This window comes from Acanthisitta chloris, unplaced genomic scaffold (assembly GCF_000695815.1).
Source record: "Acanthisitta chloris isolate BGI_N310 unplaced genomic scaffold, ASM69581v1 scaffold13503, whole genome shotgun sequence".
In the NCBI taxonomy this organism is placed as follows: Eukaryota; Metazoa; Chordata; class Aves; order Passeriformes; family Acanthisittidae; genus Acanthisitta; species Acanthisitta chloris.
The window spans coordinates 20,537-42,748 of record NW_008664451.1 but is presented as its reverse complement, the minus strand read 5'-3'; the positions used below and the strand labels follow the sequence as shown (position 1 = coordinate 42,748).

General features: G+C 46.3%; 1 protein-coding gene across 1 annotated transcript in view; it reads left to right on the top strand.

Annotated features, from left to right (window-relative positions):
- Window positions 1–22,212, top strand: part of MMP24 (matrix metallopeptidase 24 (membrane-inserted)) — a 45,842-nt gene that overhangs the window by 15,427 nt on the left and 8,203 nt on the right. The window contains exon 5 of the mRNA XM_009071364.1: window positions 12,728–12,889. Coding sequence (XP_009069612.1) covers window positions 12,728–12,889 — 162 coding nt within the window. The remainder of the gene's footprint in view (window positions 1–12,727; window positions 12,890–22,212) is intronic.

Below are 22,212 nucleotides of genomic sequence, written 5' to 3'. Positions count from 1 at the left end.
CTGGTGTTGGGAACACCAGAACTGTGTGCAGCACTCCTGGTGGGGTCTCACCAGAGCAGAGGGAGAGAATCCCCTCCCTCACCTGCTGCCACACTCCTGTGGATGCAGCCCAGGACTGGGTTGGTTTCTGGGCTGTGAGCTCACACTGCAGGTCATGGGGAGTTTGTCACCAACAATCACTCCCAAATCCTTCTGCCAGGGCTGCTCGCAATGACTTCTCCCTCAGCCTATAGGTGTGTCTGGGACTGCCCTGACCCAGATATAGGACCTTGTACTTGGCTTGGTTAGCAAGAAATGCTGAGCACTGTGAACAGCAAGTAAACAAATTCTGTAACTGATACAACAGACATGTCCCCCATAGATCCCAGTGGGTTCCTGCAGAGGCTTCTTTGAATGCTTCCTGTTTAGGACTTCTGAAGGAAAGACAGCCAGAACCAGTGCTGGTGTGTACAAAACACTGCCAGAACTGGGAGATGAGACCTCACGGGTCACTTTCAGTACAAACAAGTACAGGAGCTTCTGCAGAACATCTGGAAGAAAAGGGCCTGAGCCACCTTTTGGGAAGGTTCTGTTGGCCACATTGGGGAGGAACTGGACAGCTTTTTGTCTGATTCCACCACAAGGACGAACATTGTCTCAGTGGACATCTATGCAAACAACAGAGCAAGGACCCTGAAGCCACCATCTGGGCATGGCATATGTTCAGGAACCTGAGCAGGTTTTTCAGGGCAGCCAAATACTGTCTTAAGCTGATGAATGTTCAGCAAGGATCTCAAGGAGAAAATTTGGATTAGGGTAGCTAATTTTGGAGGAGAGTCTTACTGGCAGCCAGGGAGCATGACAGCCCGTAGTACCTGTTGGAGGGGCATGCATGGCTTTGGGCTAACCTTTGATCTGCTGGTTAGTAGTGTCTTCACTGGAGGTAGTCACTGTTTCCTGTCCTGGCAGTATTAATATTATAGTTTCATAGTATGTTAGGGGGTTGGAATGGAGCTCAGAGACCATCCAGTCCCAACCCCCTGCCCTGGGCAGGGACACCTCCCACCAGAGCAGGTTGCTCAAGGCTTTAGCCAACCTGGCTGTGAACACTGCCAGGGCTGGGGCAGCCACAGCCTCCCTGGGCAACCTGGGCCAGCGTCTCACCACCCTCACAGGGAAAAACTTGTTCCTGATAACTAAACTAAATTTCCCTCTTTCAATTTCTCCCCATTCCTCCTTGTCCTGTCCTTGCAGTTCCTAACCAAGAGTCCCTCTGCAGCTTCCCTGGAGCCCCTTCAGCTCCTGGCAGGTTGCTCTGAGGAATCTACACAACCAACTCTCTCAGCCTGTCTGTATAGGGAAGGTGCTCCAGTGCTCTGATCAGCTTTGTGGCCTCCTCTGGACTTGCTCCTACAGTACCCTGTCCTTCTTGATCACAAACCTTCTTGATTCTTTGGACCTTTGTATCAATATTCATAAAGATGGATCCTTTCTCTCCTTTCCACATTTACAGCAGAATTCAGCTCCATAAACATAGGCATTTAGCCGAGCTCGGAGAGAGCCACTCTGCTGTCACAGCTTGGGCTGTTCTTGTTAAGAAATCAGATGCACCAAATTAGTTTGAGCTTGAGCCTAAACATCCTGGTACTGTTTTTATTCTTGCTATGAGTACACAGTTCTTAAAATTGCCCACGGATTTTCTACACTAGAGATTTTCTGCCCTCAGATTTTCAGCCACAGGAGTGCCTCTGCTTGGGATCTGTCCCTTTAGATCACTGACCTGTGCCTTTGATGTTTTGGTCCATCTTGGGTGCCTTATGGAGGATGTCTTGTGCTTCTGTATCCTTGGCTTTGCTGTCACTTCTGAGTATGTGCATCTCCTCACCTGTCCTGAACGCCCTGGAAGCCTTTAGAGATATGATATGGAGGGTTTCTTCTCTACAAATGCGGTTTCTTTATGGATATCATTACACTTTATGGACTGTATCTAGCTAGAACAGGTTGTTCTACTACAGATTGTCCCAAGGAATAGGTGTGGGGCTTTCGCTGTTCACATCTCTGGGTCTTGGAGGGATGAGTGTCTTTCAAAGCTCTAAATAATTTGCCCTTGAATGAGAAACAGTATTTAAGTGCCATGTTTTTCATTCTCAGCTGATGGTGCTGATGCTCTAGGTGCCCTGGAAACCTACTCTAGGTCTCCAGGCAGATGCTTTAGGTCTCCACTCAGTTTAAGCTTCACCACGAGGGGTTTTGCACATGCTTCCTCCCATCACTGTCATGGTCTTCCCAGCACCTCTTCCTCTTTCTTCCCTCTTAAACCAGGGGAGGGTTGAAGTGGCCACAGTATGAACCAGAGAAGAGAATGGATGTAGACAGATGTTGTTTGTCTTTTTCTTCCTTTCTCCTGATCTCCCTTAGAGCTGTCTCCTGATCTCGTTTCCCTTAGAGCTGCACCACCTCTTGGGCCCAGATGGAAGAACAGGTAGAAATAGGTGGCTGGGGCAGGAAAATGACCTTTCGGCTGCAGGATGCACATCCTGATCATAAAATCACAGTAGGGCTATTGCATGTTCACATTCTGGGTAGAGTTTTCTTTCTTCAAACCTCTCTCTGCCATTCTCTTGCCTGTTTCCTTCCTGCTCTTTGTCATTATTTTGATTCAGAAAACTTTTCTTGTTCCTGTTTGCTAAGGCACCTTCACATTTGTCATTAGTGCATGGCTGAAATAAGTGGTGCTTCAAGAATGGAGTGTGGGGTTTGAGGCCCTCAGGACACAAGAAGCGTCAACAAACTGGGGAGACTACAGTGAAGGAGCGCTGAGGTGATAAGAGATTGAAGCAAGAAGAAATCAGGGGAACTGGGCTTGTTCATCCTGGTGAGGAAGAGCATGGAGATGAAGCATCTAATAGCAGTCTTCCACCTGAGAGGTATTATGGAGAGGACAGAGCAACACTCTTCTTGGAGGTGAACAGAGAAAGGAATTAAAGGCAATGGGCACAAGCTGCAACAAGGAAAACTCCACTGGGGTATAAGGTAAAACCTTCTTCACCAGTGGAGTGGCACAACTCGGAGTCTGCACCTGGAGATGTTGTGGGGACTCCATGCAGAACATGTCTGGATCATATTCTGGGCAACCCGATGTCATTTGACATTAGTCTTGCTTGAAGCAGAAAGTTAAACTTGGTGATTTCCAGCTCTGCCTTTCCATCTACATTTTTCCCTGATTCTTTAGCATTGCCAAACAGTCAGAATTTTAGTTCCTAGAACTTAAGAGCAAACTGCAGTTCCTTCTCATGGCAACTCTGGGCTGTAACAAGAGATTCAGCTCAGAAAATTCTCTTCTTCTGTCACCAAGTTCCCTTCTCAAAACAGGAATCTTTTCTTGTTGAGAGCTTTCCTGGGGAAGGACTGGGGATGCTCACAGGTGCATAAAAAGGTAGCTGGCAATATTTTGGGCCAGATTTTCATCTTTTTGAACAACCTCTCGTTACTTTATTTAATGCCCAAAAGTACAAGGTGTCTGTGAGCATTCACTGGATTAATCCTATAAACATGGAGTGTTAGGATATCTTAACAGATCCCCTAGTATTCAGCAGGGTGTGTAAGTAGATTTGGCTTCTTTTCTTACCTCGTCATATAGTTCTTTATTATCAAAGACTTCCAAGTGTTTCAGTCCCTTTGGACACATTGCTGACTAAACAGCCTTTATCCTACTTGATTTGTTTGATTACAGTTTTAGGTGGAGGGAGGGAAGCAGGAGGAATGCAGACTATCCAGTTGTTGGTATTCACTTCTCTGGGCTGACTCACTCCTGTCTTGCACCACTTCCTGACCTTTGCTGGTACAGTGCATGCTTGCTGGAAAAGAAAGTGCAGCTCCCTTTAACCCCTGTGCCTTCACCCAACTTATTGCCATGCCTTGGTAGTCTTTTATCCTTGATCAAATCCTGTTCCTCTGTGTTTTGCCTTGCTTCTGTCTCATTTCTTTCTTACTTTACCACTTTTTCTCATTTCCTATGGAAATCCTGAGGCCAGCAAAGGCAACCTGCCAAGTATCAATATATTGAGCAGTTCACAACACAGAACACATAATCTTTGTGCTGTTTGGCCGTTAAATGCATTTTTAATTTTCTTTCTCTGATTTCTCAGGTCCAGAACATCTCCACAACTAAAGAGTTTTGTTCTAACAAATGGCATTTTTACTCCATCATTATTTTTCAGGCTTGTGACACTGTTGTTGAAAGGAGCATCAGCATTTTTCAGAGGGAAAACCAGAGCTGCTTTGAATTTACTCACATGCCCTTTAATGAAGAAGACCTGTCCTCTGAAGGACTTTCATAGAGGTGTTGGAAGTCAAGTGGGGCATTAATTGTATTAAAATATCAATTGATTCTCTCAGGCTTTTCGATGATACATCCCCAGGTCATGCTGTTGCTCAGTACTTTGTTCACTGAAGTCCATCTCAGTGTGTAGTCCCCAGGACATACCTACTTAACACTGGTTTCATCCTGTAACTGCTGGAGAGACTTGTTCCCATGAGCCAGAGTTCTCTCAAACCATATGCTGATGTTGAACCACATTTGGGCAAGCAGAAAGACACATGGTAAAAAGAAATCAAATCAAGCAGCTTAAATCAGCAGCAATTTGAGATTACACCCCTGTCATTTCAACCTCAACTGAAGAGAGGAGCTCATCAGCACACAGGGAAGATTCATGTCTTCAGTGCCTCCTCTTCTACCCTGGACAGCATCTCTGTAAGTAGTGCTTTTTTTTGCTGTTTACTGTCCTTCTCCAAACACAGAAGTGGCTTTGCAGTCTTGCTGGGCTGGATTTAAAAGCTTGGCAGTGTTGACAGTGCTAGTTATTGCAGCTATTGCTACATTATTATTGCAGCTAGTTATTACAGCTGAAATTCCTTAATAAAGATATGTGCCAATTCCACTTTCCAAACAATGTAAATACACCTGATCTTCACAGCGTTCTGTAAAGAAAAATAGCATCCATTGCTTTTGTCAGTAGCTGTCGAATACACAGAGTATGAGTTATAGTTCTGCAGATATTTGGAATCCTATTGATTTCTGTATAATCAAAGTAAACTACTTCTTTCCACAGAGAATGAGATAATCTGGGATTCATAAGAAGAAGCCAGTAAGGATCAAAATTATGTGTCATCCCCTTAAAAAGGAATTAAAAAACCACAAACAGCTGGGATAAAACAGGTCATGAGAATCAAGGTGAGCCAAAAAGTCTCTTTTTGTCACTTTCCTTTTAAAGCAGAAACAGATGATGTGAAATGAGCCAAAACTCAGCAGTGGCTTTAAGAAACTTGCTGCATTCCACTTGCTGAAGGGGGAGGAGTGAAAGGACAGCCCTTCAGGAAGGAAAAGAGAATAGATGAATTCTTGACAAGAGTTTGGTCATGGCAGGCAGAGGGGCATTGTAGCATCAGCAGGGAGATGACACCTAGTGCTCTGGATTTTGACATCACAACCAAGCAGCAAACTTGGGAGTTGTTTGAGCTGCGATTTGAAGACAGTTTGACCGGTATTGCCTTCTCTATCCAAGAATACCACTTTGAGAGGGAAATCTCTTACCTCCTGGTTCTCTTGTGTCTCTACTCAGACTTAACAACCCCAGCAGGAACCTTCTGTGTCAGGGGAGGACCGAGACAACAAGTCTCCTGTCCTAGGCAGAGAACTCCCTCTTGGTGGCACAGAGCTGCTGTCACAGCTTCCAGAGCAGCACTTGCTCTGTTGCCAACACCAGGAGTTAAATTTATTTCAACCTAACCGTCAAAAAAGCGTTTGAAATAGCACAAACTGGTTTGTATCCACACTGCCTGTGCCAGGACCCTGGGCTTTAGTTACTTTCAGTTGTTGCACAGCTGGGTAAGGGCTGAATTCGGTCTGTAGACTGTGCTGTACCTAAATGCTTTTAAACCATAAATAATAGCTTTTCAGAATGAATGGAATTAAAGTAATTGCATTTTTTGTGCTTCTATGAGGATTTTCTTTACCACTGTTCCATCTGCCCTACCAAATTAGGGAATGATGTGCACTAATAGGGAAACAGGAGTTTTCATTTTGTGCTTAGTAATTCTTTGATGTTGAATTGTTTATGGAATTACAACCTACACTTGTGGAAGCTATGGGAACGTTTTTCAGCAGAACACTCTTCCTGCATGGAATGTCACTGCTGAGGCAGCTGGAGCCTCAGCACTGCCCCTCTCCCTGCCCACTCTGGCAGGTTTGGTCTCACCATTCCAGAAAGGTAGTTTAGATTTTTCTTTCTGTATTTCTACGGGAGATTGTCCTTCGTGCCATCTGTGCGTGTCAGATCCAGCACAGCTTGCACCATTAAAAGGTGTGTAGCACAGCTAACAGCCCTGGTTTGCATGTTGCCTCTTGGGGACAGTAAGGCAAACTACCCTTCATGATGGTTGGTGGCATAAAGTGGTTCTTTGTCCTTCTCCAGCCACTTGGTCTTGTGGGGTTAAGTTTGTTAATGTGGCTGTGGTGCAATTGCTCTTAAGACTTCATATTACTCATTCTTTCTCCAGTGAAGCTGTTCAAAGACACTCTCAGAGTGTTGATTAATTCCTCAGGATGCTGCATTTATTTATTACTTATCATTACATTTATAACAATACTTATTTATGACTACATTTTATTAATTTTATTTATTCATTATTTATATATTGCTGCATTTTATTAATATATTATTTCTACATTGCTACACATTATTTGATCATTGCTACATTTGTAACCGTATTTATTAATTGTTACATTCTATTTATCTCTATTTATCTGCTGCTACGTTTTATTTAGGTACTGTTCTACTTTTGCATTGCTACTCATGATTTATTCATAGCTACATTGATAACAGTAACATCTTATGAATAAAGTGACATCTGTATTGCTTTTTAACATGTATTTTCTTCCTTTCTAGGTAGAAAACCTGCTTTCCACAGAACTCCGTGATACCCCAGAGCTGCATCCACTGTTCTTCAGGGTTTTCAGGAGACTGGAAAGCTTCCTTGGAGCAGAGTCTGTTGTGGGAGTGATTGGAGGAGCACAGACATATCACATGTTCTGCTGGGCGGGTCAGACCTGCCTGGTCTGAAGATGCAAGAACCAAGGCATAGCTTAGAGTAGCCCTAAAGCTTCCCTAAGTTGTGCTTGGAAAACAGTTGTCTCTCCGTGGTTGCTGCAGTGTATCATCTTGGAGGGATCGTTTTGGTGTATTTAAAGCATGTTTAGCTCACACCATCTCTGCTGTATTTCCCCAAGGCATGCTATTGTCACAATCCGTCATCCAAACCTTCAGCATCTCTCTTACTTGAATAAAATTTCAAAATATAACCTTCATATGTCTTCTTAATTATGTCTGAGTGGCCTGCAGTGCACAGATGTGTTAGCATGTGGTGATACAGCTCATAAAGGATAAAACAAACACGACAAAGAGCAGATTCTCCGTTGCTTTTCTGTTACTAATCAGATGGACAATGTTATTTGTACTTTATTGTCTCAGCAGCTGTTCTGGGCTACAATTCCCTTTGCTTGGTGCTCTGTGTACAACCGTGGTGCTCAGGGATAAATACTGACAGTAGTAACTGATATTGCAGCACTGTGAGAGTGTCCCTGTGACCTGTCACTGACAGGCATTGCACTGAGTGGTTTTGCTGCCCTCCAGCAATTCTGCAGTGAGTTCCTTAGCCAAACAAAGTATTTGGATATGGATTTTCATAATTAAAATGAACGAAATTACAAGTGCTAGCAGCTTCCCAAAGAATGACCTGTCTTAAGGTGTCTGTTAGCCAGCTGAACAGCCTGATTTTCTAGATGAAGATGAAAATCAAAGAATCATGAGGAACAAGTATATGAGTACAAGGAAGACCATATGTCAGTTTAACTGCAGTGTTTTCTGTGTTGTTGCAATAAATCATGTGTTTCTTAACTCTGCAGGGAAAAGGAGAATATTGCAAACAGTTTGAGAACACTTCACCAAAGAGCTGTTTGATGTGTGATTCTGTATGATGATATATAATATATAAATATGTATTATAAATATAGATTGTATAAATATACAATATGTATGTAATTTATCTAAAGTAAGTTAGCTCAGCTGGGCACACCAGCTGACAAGGTTTGTTCTGAACACACATTGCTTTTAATGAGAAACCAACTTAAACCTGTGTTTCAAGCTGTATAGAGCTGTCACGCTGGAGGTAAGGTAAGCAGTTTATTCACCTGGTTCGGCATCATGATAATGAAGGGTGTTTCTATAGTATTACAGGTGTGTCCTCAGTTGGCATTTTCCGTGGTGATAATATTCTGGTAAGGAAAACACATCAGCAACTTTAACTGTGTGTCTTTATGTTTTAGCATAGCAGGTCAAACTCTTTCACTCAGTGAAGCAATTTACTCCCCCCAGTTTTACAGGGTCATCCTCTGTCTGATGGACTTTAGGATACCTCCTGAGAATTGGTCTCTGTCCAGACCTTTACAGATGGTGCAACACAGAATATGCCCCATGGTCAAAAAATCTGAAATTCTGCCTGTAGCACCAATCCTTTAGCCACTTATTGATAAGGTGGGTTTTCTTGCTCCACAGCCAACCCTGGTACTGCAGGAACTGAGGCGAACACCACCTATGCTCCTGTCCCATTAACCAGTCTGTCCAGTTTACTGAAATCCTTTTTAATTACTCTGATGCCTCTTTTGTAAATATCATCACTGCCAGCCTGGACTACTAGCAGTGGGCAGTAATCAGAGGGCCGAATGAGCTCAGGGAGCCTCCTACTGATATCCCTTACCCGAGACCTGGGTAGGCAGCAGACTTCCCTGTGGGATGGGTCATGATGAACAATGTATTCTCCTTCCCCTGTAAAATTCCCTTCCATTTACAAATAGAAAGGGATCTTGTTGCTTACCAGTGTTCCTGATATGAAGTGACCCTTCCAGAGAAACAGGATGATGAAGCCAGAGCTGGATCTTTAGGCACTCTGTGCTTACAGAATGGTCTGAAACTTTTTCCTCCCATGTCCTCTTCCCACAAAATGCTGTCCACTTGCTCTCTGAGAGTGTCTTAGCTGTTTCAGACTTGGCACCGTCTTGTAGTGTAAATCAGGATGGAGAAGGCAGGTGCCATGGGCTGGAAGAAAGAGAACGTTGGATGTGGCTGGGAGGAGGCTAGAACAGAGAGGTGAGGGGATGAAGCAGAGGTGAGGAGTTTTTGGCAAGGAGAGGGAGCTGTGCCTGCCACTGCCTTCCTACTGCCTTTCAGCAAAAGCTTTGAGAAGTAACCACTGAGAAACAGGGTACTTGGAGAGAACCAAGAGGAGCTTCTTGTCCTGCTTGTGTGGATGTCAGTTCATTTCCTAGAGATTCACCTGAGCTCTACCTCATCTGCTGCAGCCACTGCCTCCCAGCACATCATTGCTCCAGTCTGGGTGGCCTCCTGGCCATGTAGGAGAATAGATTTCCTGCTCCAGTGTTGACCTGCCATCTGTGGCTGTGCTGGGGAGAGTAATTTCTTAGTGAGTTTCTTACCTCTGGATAGAAGGAAGCAGAGCTCCCCAGCCAGCATTTTCCATGCTCTGTGACATCCTCAGTCAGTGCTGGTCAAAACGGCCATTTAAAACGTCAGCAGCACCTGTTTTCCACAGTTGTCTGTATTTCCAGGTGCAGGTATTCATAAGGGTAGCTGGTAAAAAGAGTGTTTCTGTTCAACAGTGGAAGAGCTGTTTGGCCTGACCACCATGGTGTTGAGACGTACTTCCTGAGGAATGAGTCTTCATCTTTCTGGCTTTGCTGATCACCATAGAACTCTTCCTGGTTGTCTCACTGGTGATCTGCTGGGCCTGACACTTGAAGAATTAGCGGGTAGCTTTGTGAGTAGTGTGAAAAGAGTAGAATCCTTGGTTGCAGTAACCGTGAGATGGAGGAGTTCAGGATATGTGTCAGAGGGGTTGATATGAGATCAGCACTGTTTAATATCTTCATGAGATGACATCAGTGATGCAGCAGAGAGCACATTCAGTGGGTTTGAAGATGATAGGAAATTTGGAGGAGTGGTTGATACACTCCCTAGTGATGGTGTCATTCAGAGAGACCTGGAGAGGCTGAAGGAATGGGCTGACAGGAACCTGATGAAGGTGAGCAAAGAAATGTGCAGCCCTTCACTTATGCTTTGCTGGTGGCCCACACTGGAAACCAACTTGGCAAGAGCAGGACCTGGGGGTCGTGGTTGACACCAAGTTGAACAGGAGTTGGCAGTGTGCCCCTGCAGCACGAAGGCAAATAGCATCCAGGGCTGCCTTTGGAAGAGCATTTCCAGCAGGTCAAGGGAGATGATCCTTTTTACTTAGCACATCTGGAGTGCTCTGTGAGGCTTCCCAGTACAGGAAACTTGACATTCAAAACCTGATGGGACAGCCTGTTTTATTTGACCTTGCTTGAGCTGGGGGGGGCTAGACAATCTCCAGAGGTGCCTTCCAGCCTCAACCATTCTGTGAGTCTGCAGGCTTCATTTTCCAGCTGTAAAGTGAGCTGGCATTTGTTTGGGACAGAAACAGTGATTTAAAGCTATTTACAACTAATTCAAATGAAGATAGTGTCTGATCTCATGATCCTGATAAAGGTTTGGCATATGGAGACAAGTAACTTACACAGACTGTGTGTGCAGAAGTACAAATCTTGCAGATACTGCAGCAAGGAGGAAAATATCACCAAATATGAGAGGGAAAATGTCCCCAAGCACTTAGGCACAGCCTGTGAGTCCATGGGGAGCAATGAGGAGAGTCTCATGAACATCAGCTCTGCACTGAATGACTTCCACATGTGAGTGGTTGTGGTAGCAGTGCAAATGAGCCTCTCATGAGCATGTAAGTGATATGGGAGAGTAAGTCCATTCAATTTACAACACGACTTTGAGTCTCTGAGCCCCATTTGGAAACTGGGTGCATCTTCCAAGCAGGAGTGTTGGTGAAAACCCATGAAGAGTGATCAGTGCTCCGAACTTCACCATAACACTACTGACTGCATTTTATACTACACTGTTGGACATTGTATTGACCTGTTCTGCACACATCAGGTCTGTCAGCAGCGGATGAGAAAAATTTCCTAAGTCAGTCCCTATTTAGATTTCCTGAATTAAGAAATTCTGGAGTTTTACATACATATATGGCTAGAGTTCAACCTGCATATGTTTTTGGGTATTTGTATTTGAAAATTTGTTTGAAATGCATTTGTATATTTGAACATATCTTGTATATTCAGATGCTTTCACTCTCCAACTCAACTGTTTAGGCCATGTAACCATTTTGGTGTGGTGTGTGTGGCCAGTGGAGCACTGTGTGATACTGGCTCCAAGTACCTTGAGATGCTGGCAGAGCTCCTGCTGTGAGGAGTCACAGCCCCCTGAACCTACGTTGGAACATTTTTATGGATAACAGTGAAGCAATAACAATTTCAAAAGTGGAGATAGTTCTACATGAGTTACTGGTGCATCTCCTGTCCCAAGGAGAGCTCAGGACTGAGCTTTGGTACCTCTAGGACATGTGTGGTTTGGAGATGTGGGGAGTGGAAAAAAAGCTGTTTATAGATGCTGCAGAGCAGCCACTGAACTGTTTCCTTCTGTGCCTGACTGCAAGTGCTCTGGATTTGTGTCTTGCCAAAAAAAAAAAAAAAAGGAAAAAAGCAGAGGAGCCTGAACTCAGGCAGAATTGAGGGCTCAGGCCTTTAATGGCATGAGAAGACTCTTACGTCAGTCCTTGTTGGCTGTGTCTTTATCCCTCACACAGCATTGCCTGTGTCACCTCCCGTGTCAAGGTGCCCTCATGGAGTAGAGCATCCAGGGACTACACTAGATCAAGAACATGAGGGTGCCAGCTCCATGGGACTGAAGAGGAATATGTGCCTGTAGAGTTGAAGGTACCCCTACTTCGCACTCTAACAGCTTCTGCACCAGACAGGGCTCCTCAGCCTTTCCTCTTCCTCTCAGGAAGAGTCCTGTCCCTTCTTTCCTCCTTCCTCCTTCTGCCTCCCACCACACGGATCCATCCAAACCTTTCCCTGTGTGGCTCTGCCTCCTGCAGGATGGGGCTAGCTGTGCTTAACCTCCTCCCACAGATGTGGTAGTGCCAGGGGTCAGCAGAGGAAAAGCACATTGAGGGACCCGTGCTAGAGGAGATGGAGCTGCCCCAGGTGCTACATGTGGGACAGTGGGTGTCACCCTGACCTCCTCAGTCCTTCCTCCTGCCCTGCCCGGTGCCTTGCACATCTCCCCAAGGGTTTGTTTATCCAGAGCACAGCACCAGACGACCCAGAGGTGGGACAAAACACCTCTCACACCATGTGCCCCTGTTGATTAGCAGAGTGGCCATGCTGCCACCTCCCCTGGCAGCACTCAGACAAGGAGCTGGTGGAATCAGAGGAATGATTTTGTGGGCCATTTTCTGTAAACTCTCTAGAAAAAACTCTACAATCAGTATCCTTTCCCTCCAGGCACTGTTTTACCTGCTCTGAGGGTGCTCATGGACCAGCAGCCTCCTGCCCATCCTGTGACAGTGGCTAAAAGCTGCACAGGCCTTCAGGGCTCAAACCATCTCCAAGAGCTGACCCTGGTACTGTGACCTGCTGTGCAGGAGGCAGAGCAAAGCATTTGCTTCTTGCTTGATGAGGAAGAGGGGCTTGGGATTTCCTGAGGCTGTGCCTGTGTGCTAACCTGCACGTGCCTTCCTTCTGCAGGGAATGATCTCTTTCTGGTGGCAGTCCACGAGCTGGGACATGCACTGGGGCTGGAGCACTCCAACGATCCCAGCGCTATCATGGCTCCTTTCTACCAGTACATGGAAACACACAACTTCAAACTGCCCCAGGATGACCTCCAAGGAATTCAGAAAATCTATGGTGAGCAACCCTATCCACTCCTTTACTTACACCCTGCTTGGGCCTAGGGACTGTACAGTGAGCCCCCAGATGCCTGAAGCTTATGGGCTGGAGCTCCTGTCACAGATGAATGGGACACTGTTTCGAGCCCTTCATCCAGGACTAAGCACCAGACAGCTGTCCCAGTGGCAATATCTTCGCACAAGTCAGGCTAATCAAACCTCTGTAGTCTCATTGCTGTGCCCCCAACATTAAGGAGCACTAAAATGGGAAAACCAGGGAATTGCTGTACCCAAGGTTTGTCCATTAGGAACAGCCAATGCAAATAAAGGGAAAGAATGTGAAGAGCATGGAACAGCAAGGAAAGGGAAAAAGGATTTATGCACTCACTTTGTCTCATTATATAGGAGGTAGGGAAAAAAAGTTTGGATCTGCTCAGGGAACACTGTACCTCTTTTAATCTCCAACTGAACATGTTGTACAACATGTGCACAAAGGTATTGGGCTCAAGAGAAAGAGAGAAAAGGAGGAAAAGGGATTTTGGAAGAAAACCAAGGGGCTGGAGATGATGTAGTGCCATGTGATGGGATCATGGATATCAGGCCATGAGGACAGGGACTTGCACAGAATTATTGGCAGAAGGAGAGTCTGGAGCAGAGGAAAATGCAGATCTTAGGAGCCACAGTCAAGGGGAGACTGAGCTAGAAGATGCTAATGACCACAGTGCGTGGAGAACAGGTTTTTGTCAAACATCCCTGATTTGATTCTTCGGAGAAAGCATAAGTTTGACAGAGAGGTCACTTAATAAATGTAGTCTTGAGCAGCTATGCTATGTAGCTATGCAACATTTGCAGCTGCTGAACAGCTGGAGTCAAATATTAGCTCCCAGAGGCAGTAGAGCAGATATTATATGAGTTAGACATGAAAGAAGCATTTGTAAGATGGTTGTCAGTGGGAAAACTGCTGTTCCTAAGGGTTTACTGCTGGGATCTGTGGCAGGCCTGACACTAGCCAAAGTTTGCATCAGTGATCTGCCAGTGAATTTGTAATTACTGCTAACAATTTGTGCCAAGACCTGTAAGACTAAAGCAATGCTGCAAGACTTGGGAGGTCTAAGCTGTATGTCAGCTGTTCGAGTGGGATTTAGGGTTATTTTGTGACTGCATTGAGATTCATTTGTTCAAGTGTAGATGCTTAAAGAAGAGAAGTCTCTTTCTGGGCTAATTGCCTCTTGTCTGTGCGATGGGAAAAAACAGGTCTTTGTGGAGTGCAGTTCAGCCTTGGTGAGGCAGATATCACTGCCTCAGAATCAGATATCAAGTAAGGTCCAGCATGTAAAATAAGGTGCTTGAAGTACAGGCACCCAGGGGAACTAGCTCTTCCCATGGCTGCAGCTGAAGATTTCTCCTTATTGCTCATTATCACTTAATTCTGCATATCTAACACACTTAATTCTGCATATCTAACATGGTGTGTGTTCAGATTCTCAGAGTAACAGACTCTGGCTATTTGGAAATAAGTTGCGGGCGTAGGAAGTGTTGAACTTTCATTAAATAGTATACCTAAGTGATCATGTTTGAAAGCTGCAAAAATGTCATTGTGCTGTTTATTTTGAAAAGTTGATTTAGTTCCTGTGAACTTTGACTGATCGGAAAGAAATAAACCATAATTTATTGCTGACAGTGAAAGTGCAATCCAGAGAAAATGACTGGTTTCTCTGGTTTCAGATATGTTTTGGGAAAGGGAGCAGAGAAGTTGCTGACAGCCAGGCTGCGGTGCAAGCCAAGACCCGTGGGGGCTGAGCTGGGACGAGCACTGCCTGGGCACGGCCCCAGTGCCCAGCGCTGAGGAAATGGGGCTCCTGGGCCCATGGGTGGGAGTAGATGTACCAGATAATGCTGATCAGGGCCATTCAAACCTCTCAGTGTCCTCAGGCCCCTGACAGCTCTTGAGAGCACTGCACAGCTCTGGTGCCCAGCTGTGACAGAGCAGAGGGCTCAGCACTCACTGCCTGTGGCTTGGCAGCAGCAGCAGCTCTGCACTGCCACTGATTTGTCACTTGCAGTGACATTGAACATCAGCCACACACTATGTTCAGATTCTCTGTGTGCAATAGAATATGCTTAAAATTTTAACTCAGCTTGAAAAAAAGCTGGTAGTAATCAGGAATTCGTTTGTTGACTCTCGTGGAATCACATAAGGCTCTTCTCTGAGGCCTTTGAGCTGGAATGAGCTGGGGATGGTCTTGGGGGCTGCAGAGATAACTAGTCATTTGGGGAGAAGAAGGAGCAGCCTCTGCAGCAGGAGCTTTGCTTCCCCAGGTAGAGATTTTGGCCCTTAGCACACAATTGCAGTCCAACAGTTTAGTGTAAAATTAGGTTTTACTCTTATACTTCATGAAGAAATTACGGAAAATGCAGGTGATGTTTGTCCCTGGAACTGGAGGTGAGAGAGCAGAAACCTTCATCTGACCTTCCTACAGCTGAGAAGGAGCTGTGGAAATAAATATCCTTCTTACAGCTTTAACAGGAACATTCAACTAATGTCTTTTATTTCCACAGTGCCACACTGCTTTCTTGTGCCCTGGGAATGCCAAAAGTCCATCTACCAGAGAACCTCTCCAAAACTCAAACCCTCCTGCTTTCTTGCTGCTCTGACATTCTCTACAGTGCAGCAGCATGTGCTCAATATGTATTATTTAGGAACCTACTATGCAAAATAAGTCATAGAGACACTGTCCTGCCTGGAGTGTCCTTCTTTAAAACTAAATTCAAGTAAAACTTCCAATTTTTCATTCCTCTGAAGCTGCTACTACAGCTTGAGTCAAATCTCTCTCCTTCTTTAGAGAGTGATGTGTTTCAAATGTATTTTGTGCTGTATCTGTGTTTATCCATTAGCAAAGAAATATGTCTAGATCTGTGATGTAATGATTTGTTGAATTGGTTTCTGCTGGATTTATTTCAAAACTCACCTAAAGAGTCAGGAGGTGATGTGAACTCTTGTTTGTGCTTCATGCTGACTAGTATAAGGTCAATGTTTAAAATGTTACTTCCACTTTGAGCTCCTGAGGCCAAGGCCAGCAGCTCGCTGTGTGTGACAGAGGCTGTGAGACAAGGCAGCAGTGTTCCCGTCTCCTGAGAGATGCTCCATGTTCCTTGACAAAACAAGGAAATATCATGTATTTTCCAGAAGGATATGTGCCCATGGCCGAAGAAGACTTATGTGCCCATGGCACAAGTGACGTGCCCAGAAAGGGATTAAACTGGAAATAATACCACTCTGTAGGTCTCCTGGATGTCCTGTTGTGTTCAGTTTTCCTGAGTTGCCTCTTAACTTTGGTAGTGTTGAAGTCAAGGCTGCAGGCAGAGGAGAGGAGAGATATTCATCCATGGCTGAGGTTCAGGCGAGGTTTAGGCTGAATGTTGGAAAACGGTTCTTCTCCCAGAGGGTGTTTGGGCACTGGAACAGCTCTCCTGGGCAGGTGGTCACAGGCCCAAGACTGGCAGAGCTCAAGAAGTGTTTGGGCAATGCTCTCAGGCACTGTTGGGGTGTCCTGTGCAGGAATAGGAGTTGGACTGGATGATCCTTGTGGGTTTCTTCCAACTCTGATTATCCTGTGATTCTGTGATTCTATGGCAACTTCACACAGCCTGAACTGGTCATCCTGCAGCACTGGTTCTCCTGTCCTGAATGGGGTTTGGAGCCAGGTAGGGGTTGGTCCCTTCTCCCAGTTAACAAGTGAGGAAATGGCCCCAAGTTGTGCCAGGGAAGGTTCAGGTTGGATATTAGGGAAAATTTCTTCCCTGAAAGGATGTATGATCCTTGTGGGTTTCTTCCAACTCTGATTATCCTGTGATTCTGTGATTCTATGGCAACTTCACACAGCCTGAACTGGTCATCCTGCAGCACTGGTTCTCCTGTCCTGAATGGGGTTTGGAGCCAGGTAGGGGTTGGTCCCTTCTCCCAGTTAACAAGTGAGGAAATGGCCCCAAGTTGTGCCAGGGAAGGTTCAGGTTGGATATTAGGAAAAATTTCTTCCCTGAAAGGATGTTCAGGCACTGGCACAGGCTGCCCAGGGCAGTGATGGAGTCACCATCCCTGGAAGTGTTCAAAAGACATGTAGATGTGGCATGTGGGGATATGGTTAGTGATGGACTTGACAGAGCTGAGCGGAGGATTGGACTCAGTGATCTTAGAGGGCTTTTCCAGCTTCAGTGATTCCATGATTCTATGATTCTTTGTGCCCTGCTCTAAGTACTGGTTTGCAGTGGATGGTGAAGCAACATCTCCTATGGGAGTGACTTCTGTGACACTGCCTGGGGAGCAGAGGGCTTGACGTGATGTGCAGGGAAAACTCCTGTCCACGTGGCTGGTTAGCCAGGCCATTACCTTCAACGCCCTTTCAAGGCCTAAGGTCACAAAAGGAAGGTCTCCTAATCACCCAAAGATAAACCAGATCATTAAGCCTGGAGACAACCTCAAGGATCTGGGTTAGCCCAGATCTCACTAAGTGTCAACCTCACACATCTTTTGTGCAGCTCGAGAGAAGAGCTCCCAGTCAGTGCACATGCTGCATCCCATGAAGGCTGAAGTCCAGGGTGGTCCCTGGCCAAGGAACTAGGCAACACCAGCTCTGACATCCAGGAACGTGGCATCAGCAACGTCCATGAGCAAACATACCTTCTGCCTCATTCCTTCTGTGCAGGTTTCATAACCTCCCTCCCCCTTTCCCACTGGCAGCCCAGAAAGATCCCTGTAACTTTCATCCCAGACCCTTGCAGCCTCCACATATATCTGAGACGACTTGTGAGAGAACAGCAGAAAGACCTGGTGGAGAATCTCCATGTGGTGCCACCACATTGAGTGGGACCATCAGAGCAAGCGTTGCTGTGGTGCAGAGCCTTGAAATGTTAGGTGTAGGACTGAACTCTGATAATGTCCTCTTGGACATGAGAAGGGAATAGAGTAACATTCAAGACTTCATTTATAGAAGCTACAAGATCTGGGGCTTCTGGATCCATGCCCCATAGTGCTGTGCTTATAGGAGGAGAGGTGGAGGAAAATGCATGGGAATAAGAGAGCTGGGGGGATGTGCCCTGGTGCCACATCTCTGGCACATTGCAGAGATACCAGACTCTGTGTTGCATCACTTCATTTGCACCTTTCCTCCTGTGCAGAGACTCAGAGACTGGACCCAGGAGGAAACACCAGACTCCACCTCTGGTACATGCACAAAGCCTCAGCTGCTGTATGCCAGGTCTGCATTCCCATTCCTCTGGAAAACAGGGAGGGCGTAACCGCCTGGTTCCCAGTGCTCCACCTGACTCTGCTCCACCTTGGGCTCCACCTGACACCTGGAGGACTCTGTCAGAGGGGAGGCTGAGAGGGAGCTGATCTCTCTCAGGAGGTTTCTCAGCTGCTGGAGAAACACTGCTGTGTATTATGGCTGGGCAGGAAACACTTGTCTCTGCCTACAGATCTTTCTGAGTATAGAGAAATGTTCTGTTGTGCAGTGGAGGTGATGTCAGGCTTCTGAAAGTTTTTCCAGAGGGGAACTGGGCAGGAAGCACCACAGCTGGAACATCTTGCAGAGCCTCGACCTCTCATAATTTGTCTGCCTGAGTTTGGGAATCTTGGATCCTGTTTTCTGGCACCCAAAGCGCAGAACTCAACTGCAAGGTGAATCACCTCATTGCAGAGGCGAGGAGAGCATTCCCTTTGGCTTAGAGCAAGGATTTCTGCCATGGATGCTTGTCTCCCAGGTGAATGCTCTAGCACCTGGGGAGCAGTTGTCATTCAAAGGAGGACATCTGCATGAGAAGGGCTGGAGAAACCCTTCCTGCCACCCAGTGGTGATCACAGGGGCCTTGACTGCCCACCTGTTGGATGTGCTGATGGTGCTGGGCTTGTTCTTCAGGCTGCAGTGCACTGTGGCAAGGAACCACACTAAATGAGACAGCTAATTCTCTAGTGGACACCTTCCACTAGCCCAGGTTGCTCAGGGCCCCACCTGGAACACAGCAGTGGTACCTGTATGCCAAGTAGGCGGGGAAGATACCTGAGGAAACTGCAAACCAACACCAGTACTGGCAAAGTAAAGGAAAAGGCAGAATCAGCTCCAGGTGTGGATGAAAGCAAAGCCAGCAAGGTGGGGAATGTCCATCAGTAGGGTTTTATGGAAAAATAGACCATTTCAAATAATCTTTTCTCACAAGGGAATATTTCCCCCTTCCTGCCACCCAGTGGTGATCACAGGGGCCTTGACTGCCCACCTGTTGGATGTGCTGATGGTGCTGGGCTTGTTCTTCAGGCTGCAGTGCACTGTGGCAAGGAACCACACTAAATGAGACAGCTAATTCTCTAGTGGACACCTTCCACTAGCCCAGGTTGCTCAGGGCCCCACCTGGAACACAGCAGTGGTACCTGTATGCCAAGTAGGCGGGGAAGATACCTGAGGAAACTGCAAACCAACACCAGTACTGGCAAAGTAAAGGAAAAGGCAGAATCAGCTCCAGGTGTGGATGAAAGCAAAGCCAGCAAGGTGGGGAATGTCCATCAGTAGGGTTTTATGGAAAAATAGACCATTTCAAATAATCTTTTCTCACAAGGCATTGGAATATTTCCCAGGGAGGTGGTGGAGTGACCATCCCTGGAGGTGTTTAAGTTATCATGGATGTGGCACTGGAGGATCTGGTTTGGGGTTTAGGGTTTACAGCAGTGACAGTTTAATGGTTGGACTTGATGGTCTTAGAGGTCTCCTCCAACCCTGATGATTCTAATTCACTTCATTGCTGAAGTCTGACCCCAGAAGTGCAAAGTGCTCTGTGGATGAGTGAGGATGGATTTCTCAAGTGAGCAAGAGCGATGAGTCCTTCCTGAGCTTGGAGCTGTTGTGGACAGACTCTCATCCCTGAGGTAGCTTGTTGGCAGTTTGTCTCATATAATATGAACAGGGACCTTTCTGCACTGCCCTGGAGGCTGCAGAGCAGCCAGGTGGGTCACTCTCACACTCTCTGGCTCATTTGGACAGTACATTTTGATTTGAAACTGAGACCTGTGTGCCTGGACAGCTGGTTCAGTCCTGCAGAGACATGCAGGCAGCTCAGCTTTGTACAGTCAAAAACCTTCTGTGTGCTAGTCAAAGCATAACTGCCAGTAGTCTGGATGGTAGTTTTATTCTTGGAGTGGATATTTAGAAGACAAAGAGAGGCCTTTGTTTGCAAGTGGATGATTCTCTGCCCCGAGTGAGCTAAAGGCTCCTCTGTGCTGGCAGGCTGGGGGAGCTGCTGGCTGCGACACGCTGAGCCGTGCAAGGTGCTGTGCCTCCAGGCAGGTGCTGTGCAGTTGAGGGAACACTCTGTCAATAGCCAGGAGGACAGCACAATTCTATTTTGTCCTCAACTATCGACACAGTGGCTCCTAAATGCCTCCTCTCTCTGTGTTATCTTCACAGGTCACCTTGGTATTCAGATGGTCTGCGACAGAGGAAGCATGAAGGGAGGAGGCTAAGTGCCAGTGGCGGATGTCACATTCTGAAGGTGATCTGCTGTGACCCAAAAGCTTTCTGACATTCTTTGCCTTGGCTCTGATAGAGAGGAAGAAAGTCTTCACACAGTGTCTGTAAAGTCCCAGCAAGTTGCTTCCCTCTGGAACATAGGGTTTCCAGTTCCAGGAGGTTTCTTACCTGCTTCCCATGGGGAAGTGGCTGCAGGTTCAGTTCCAGGGGTGGGTTTGGCTCTGGTGCTGGGATCACACATGATAACTAGGTGACTGGGTTCAGGCCCAATTGCAGGCCCATGCAATAACCTCTCTCACTTAGTTTTTTTTCTCAATGAGAGTTTTTTCCTCTGAGCGGTCCTCCAAAGTTGCTTGGAAGTGCAGTGGCAGAGGCTTGTGTGCAGTGCTGCCTGGGCAGTGATTAGTTCCTGTAATAAATACCACAGTTCCAGCATCTCCTGTGTAACTATTTGTTCACCTGGTCATCTCTGCTGTTAATAATAAACCTGTGACATCCTGCCTTGAGTTGTTTCAGAGGCAGATGTGATGAGATTCTGGACCCTAATCAACAGGGTCTGTTCATTTTGCTTTCCTGCCAGGTTGTACTCTGCAGTGCTTAGGTCTTAGGAGTGAACATATGTCTTCAGCAATGGGCAGGCTGTGCTTCTGCTTTCCATCTCCCTAACTATACACCAAGTTCTGCCTGTGCAGTGCTTGGACCTGAGGGTTTCCATGTTGTCTGTGTGCTTCTCTGCTCATTGCGTGTGCAGAGCTGTAGGATCACCTCCCACCTTTAGCCACACTCAGTGGCAAAGAGAAGGCACCAACTACAAATAAAAATACAACCTGTGTAAGCATGAGAGGAGACAAACCTTCAGTCAGGGTAAATTACAAGGCCCAGAACACATGAAAACAAGGAGAGAAGTGAAGAATAGCAAATCCATGGCTGGCAGGAATATTTAAAGGGAAGTGACAAAGTCTGCATCCAGGCAAGACACAGACCACCTGCAGCATGTGTGGAAGCCTTGCCAGGGCCGTGTCCCTCCAGAGCAGTGTGCCAGCACTGCTTTGGCCACTGCAAGCAGTGAGTACAGAGCCCTTGTTGGGCCTGACTTGGCATCTCTCTCCTCTGCTCCAGCAAATGTTTCTGTTGATGCAAATCCCTGGTTCAGCTGAATCCTTGCTGATTGGCACCATACTGACCACAGTGTGGACAACTGCTTCTGCCTTGCCAGTTCACTGTGTCCTGTTGCAGTGGCATCTTAGAGGTGATTAAACGCATCTCTCCCCTGGATTGCAGGTGCTATTTGAACTTTCCTCTTCTCTCCAGAAGACAGTGACAGCCTTTGGGCACTGAAGTTGAATGTGAGAGCTGTCAGAACTGCTGTCCTGCAGTGGGGCAGGGCAGGCTGGAATGGGGTACATGAGTTCTCCTCACTTGTGCAGAGACAGCGAATCTTTAGTAACTCAGTCACACAGGAGATGTTAAATTTCCAGCATGTGGGCATATAACTATAGTCCTTATTCTGCACCTTACTGGCTAATTCTCTGTGTCTTGTGACCCTTCAGACATATTCAGCAATTTTTCTTTAGACACTGCTCCCATCTCACCCTTTTTTCCTTTAAAAGAGAGGGAGAAAGAATTAATGTCATGTACTCATCTTACTGCTCATGGTTATCTCTGTAAAACTCTGTTTTCCTCTGAAAGTGAGGACTTGGCTTCTTATTTTTGGAAGTCCAGAGCTGCTGGTGATTTGAGTACCTCTGTCTGTTGCTGTGCCTGAGAAGCTGAATCACCCTGACTTGGCAATTACCAGAGCAGGTTGCTCAAGGCTGTAGCCAACCTG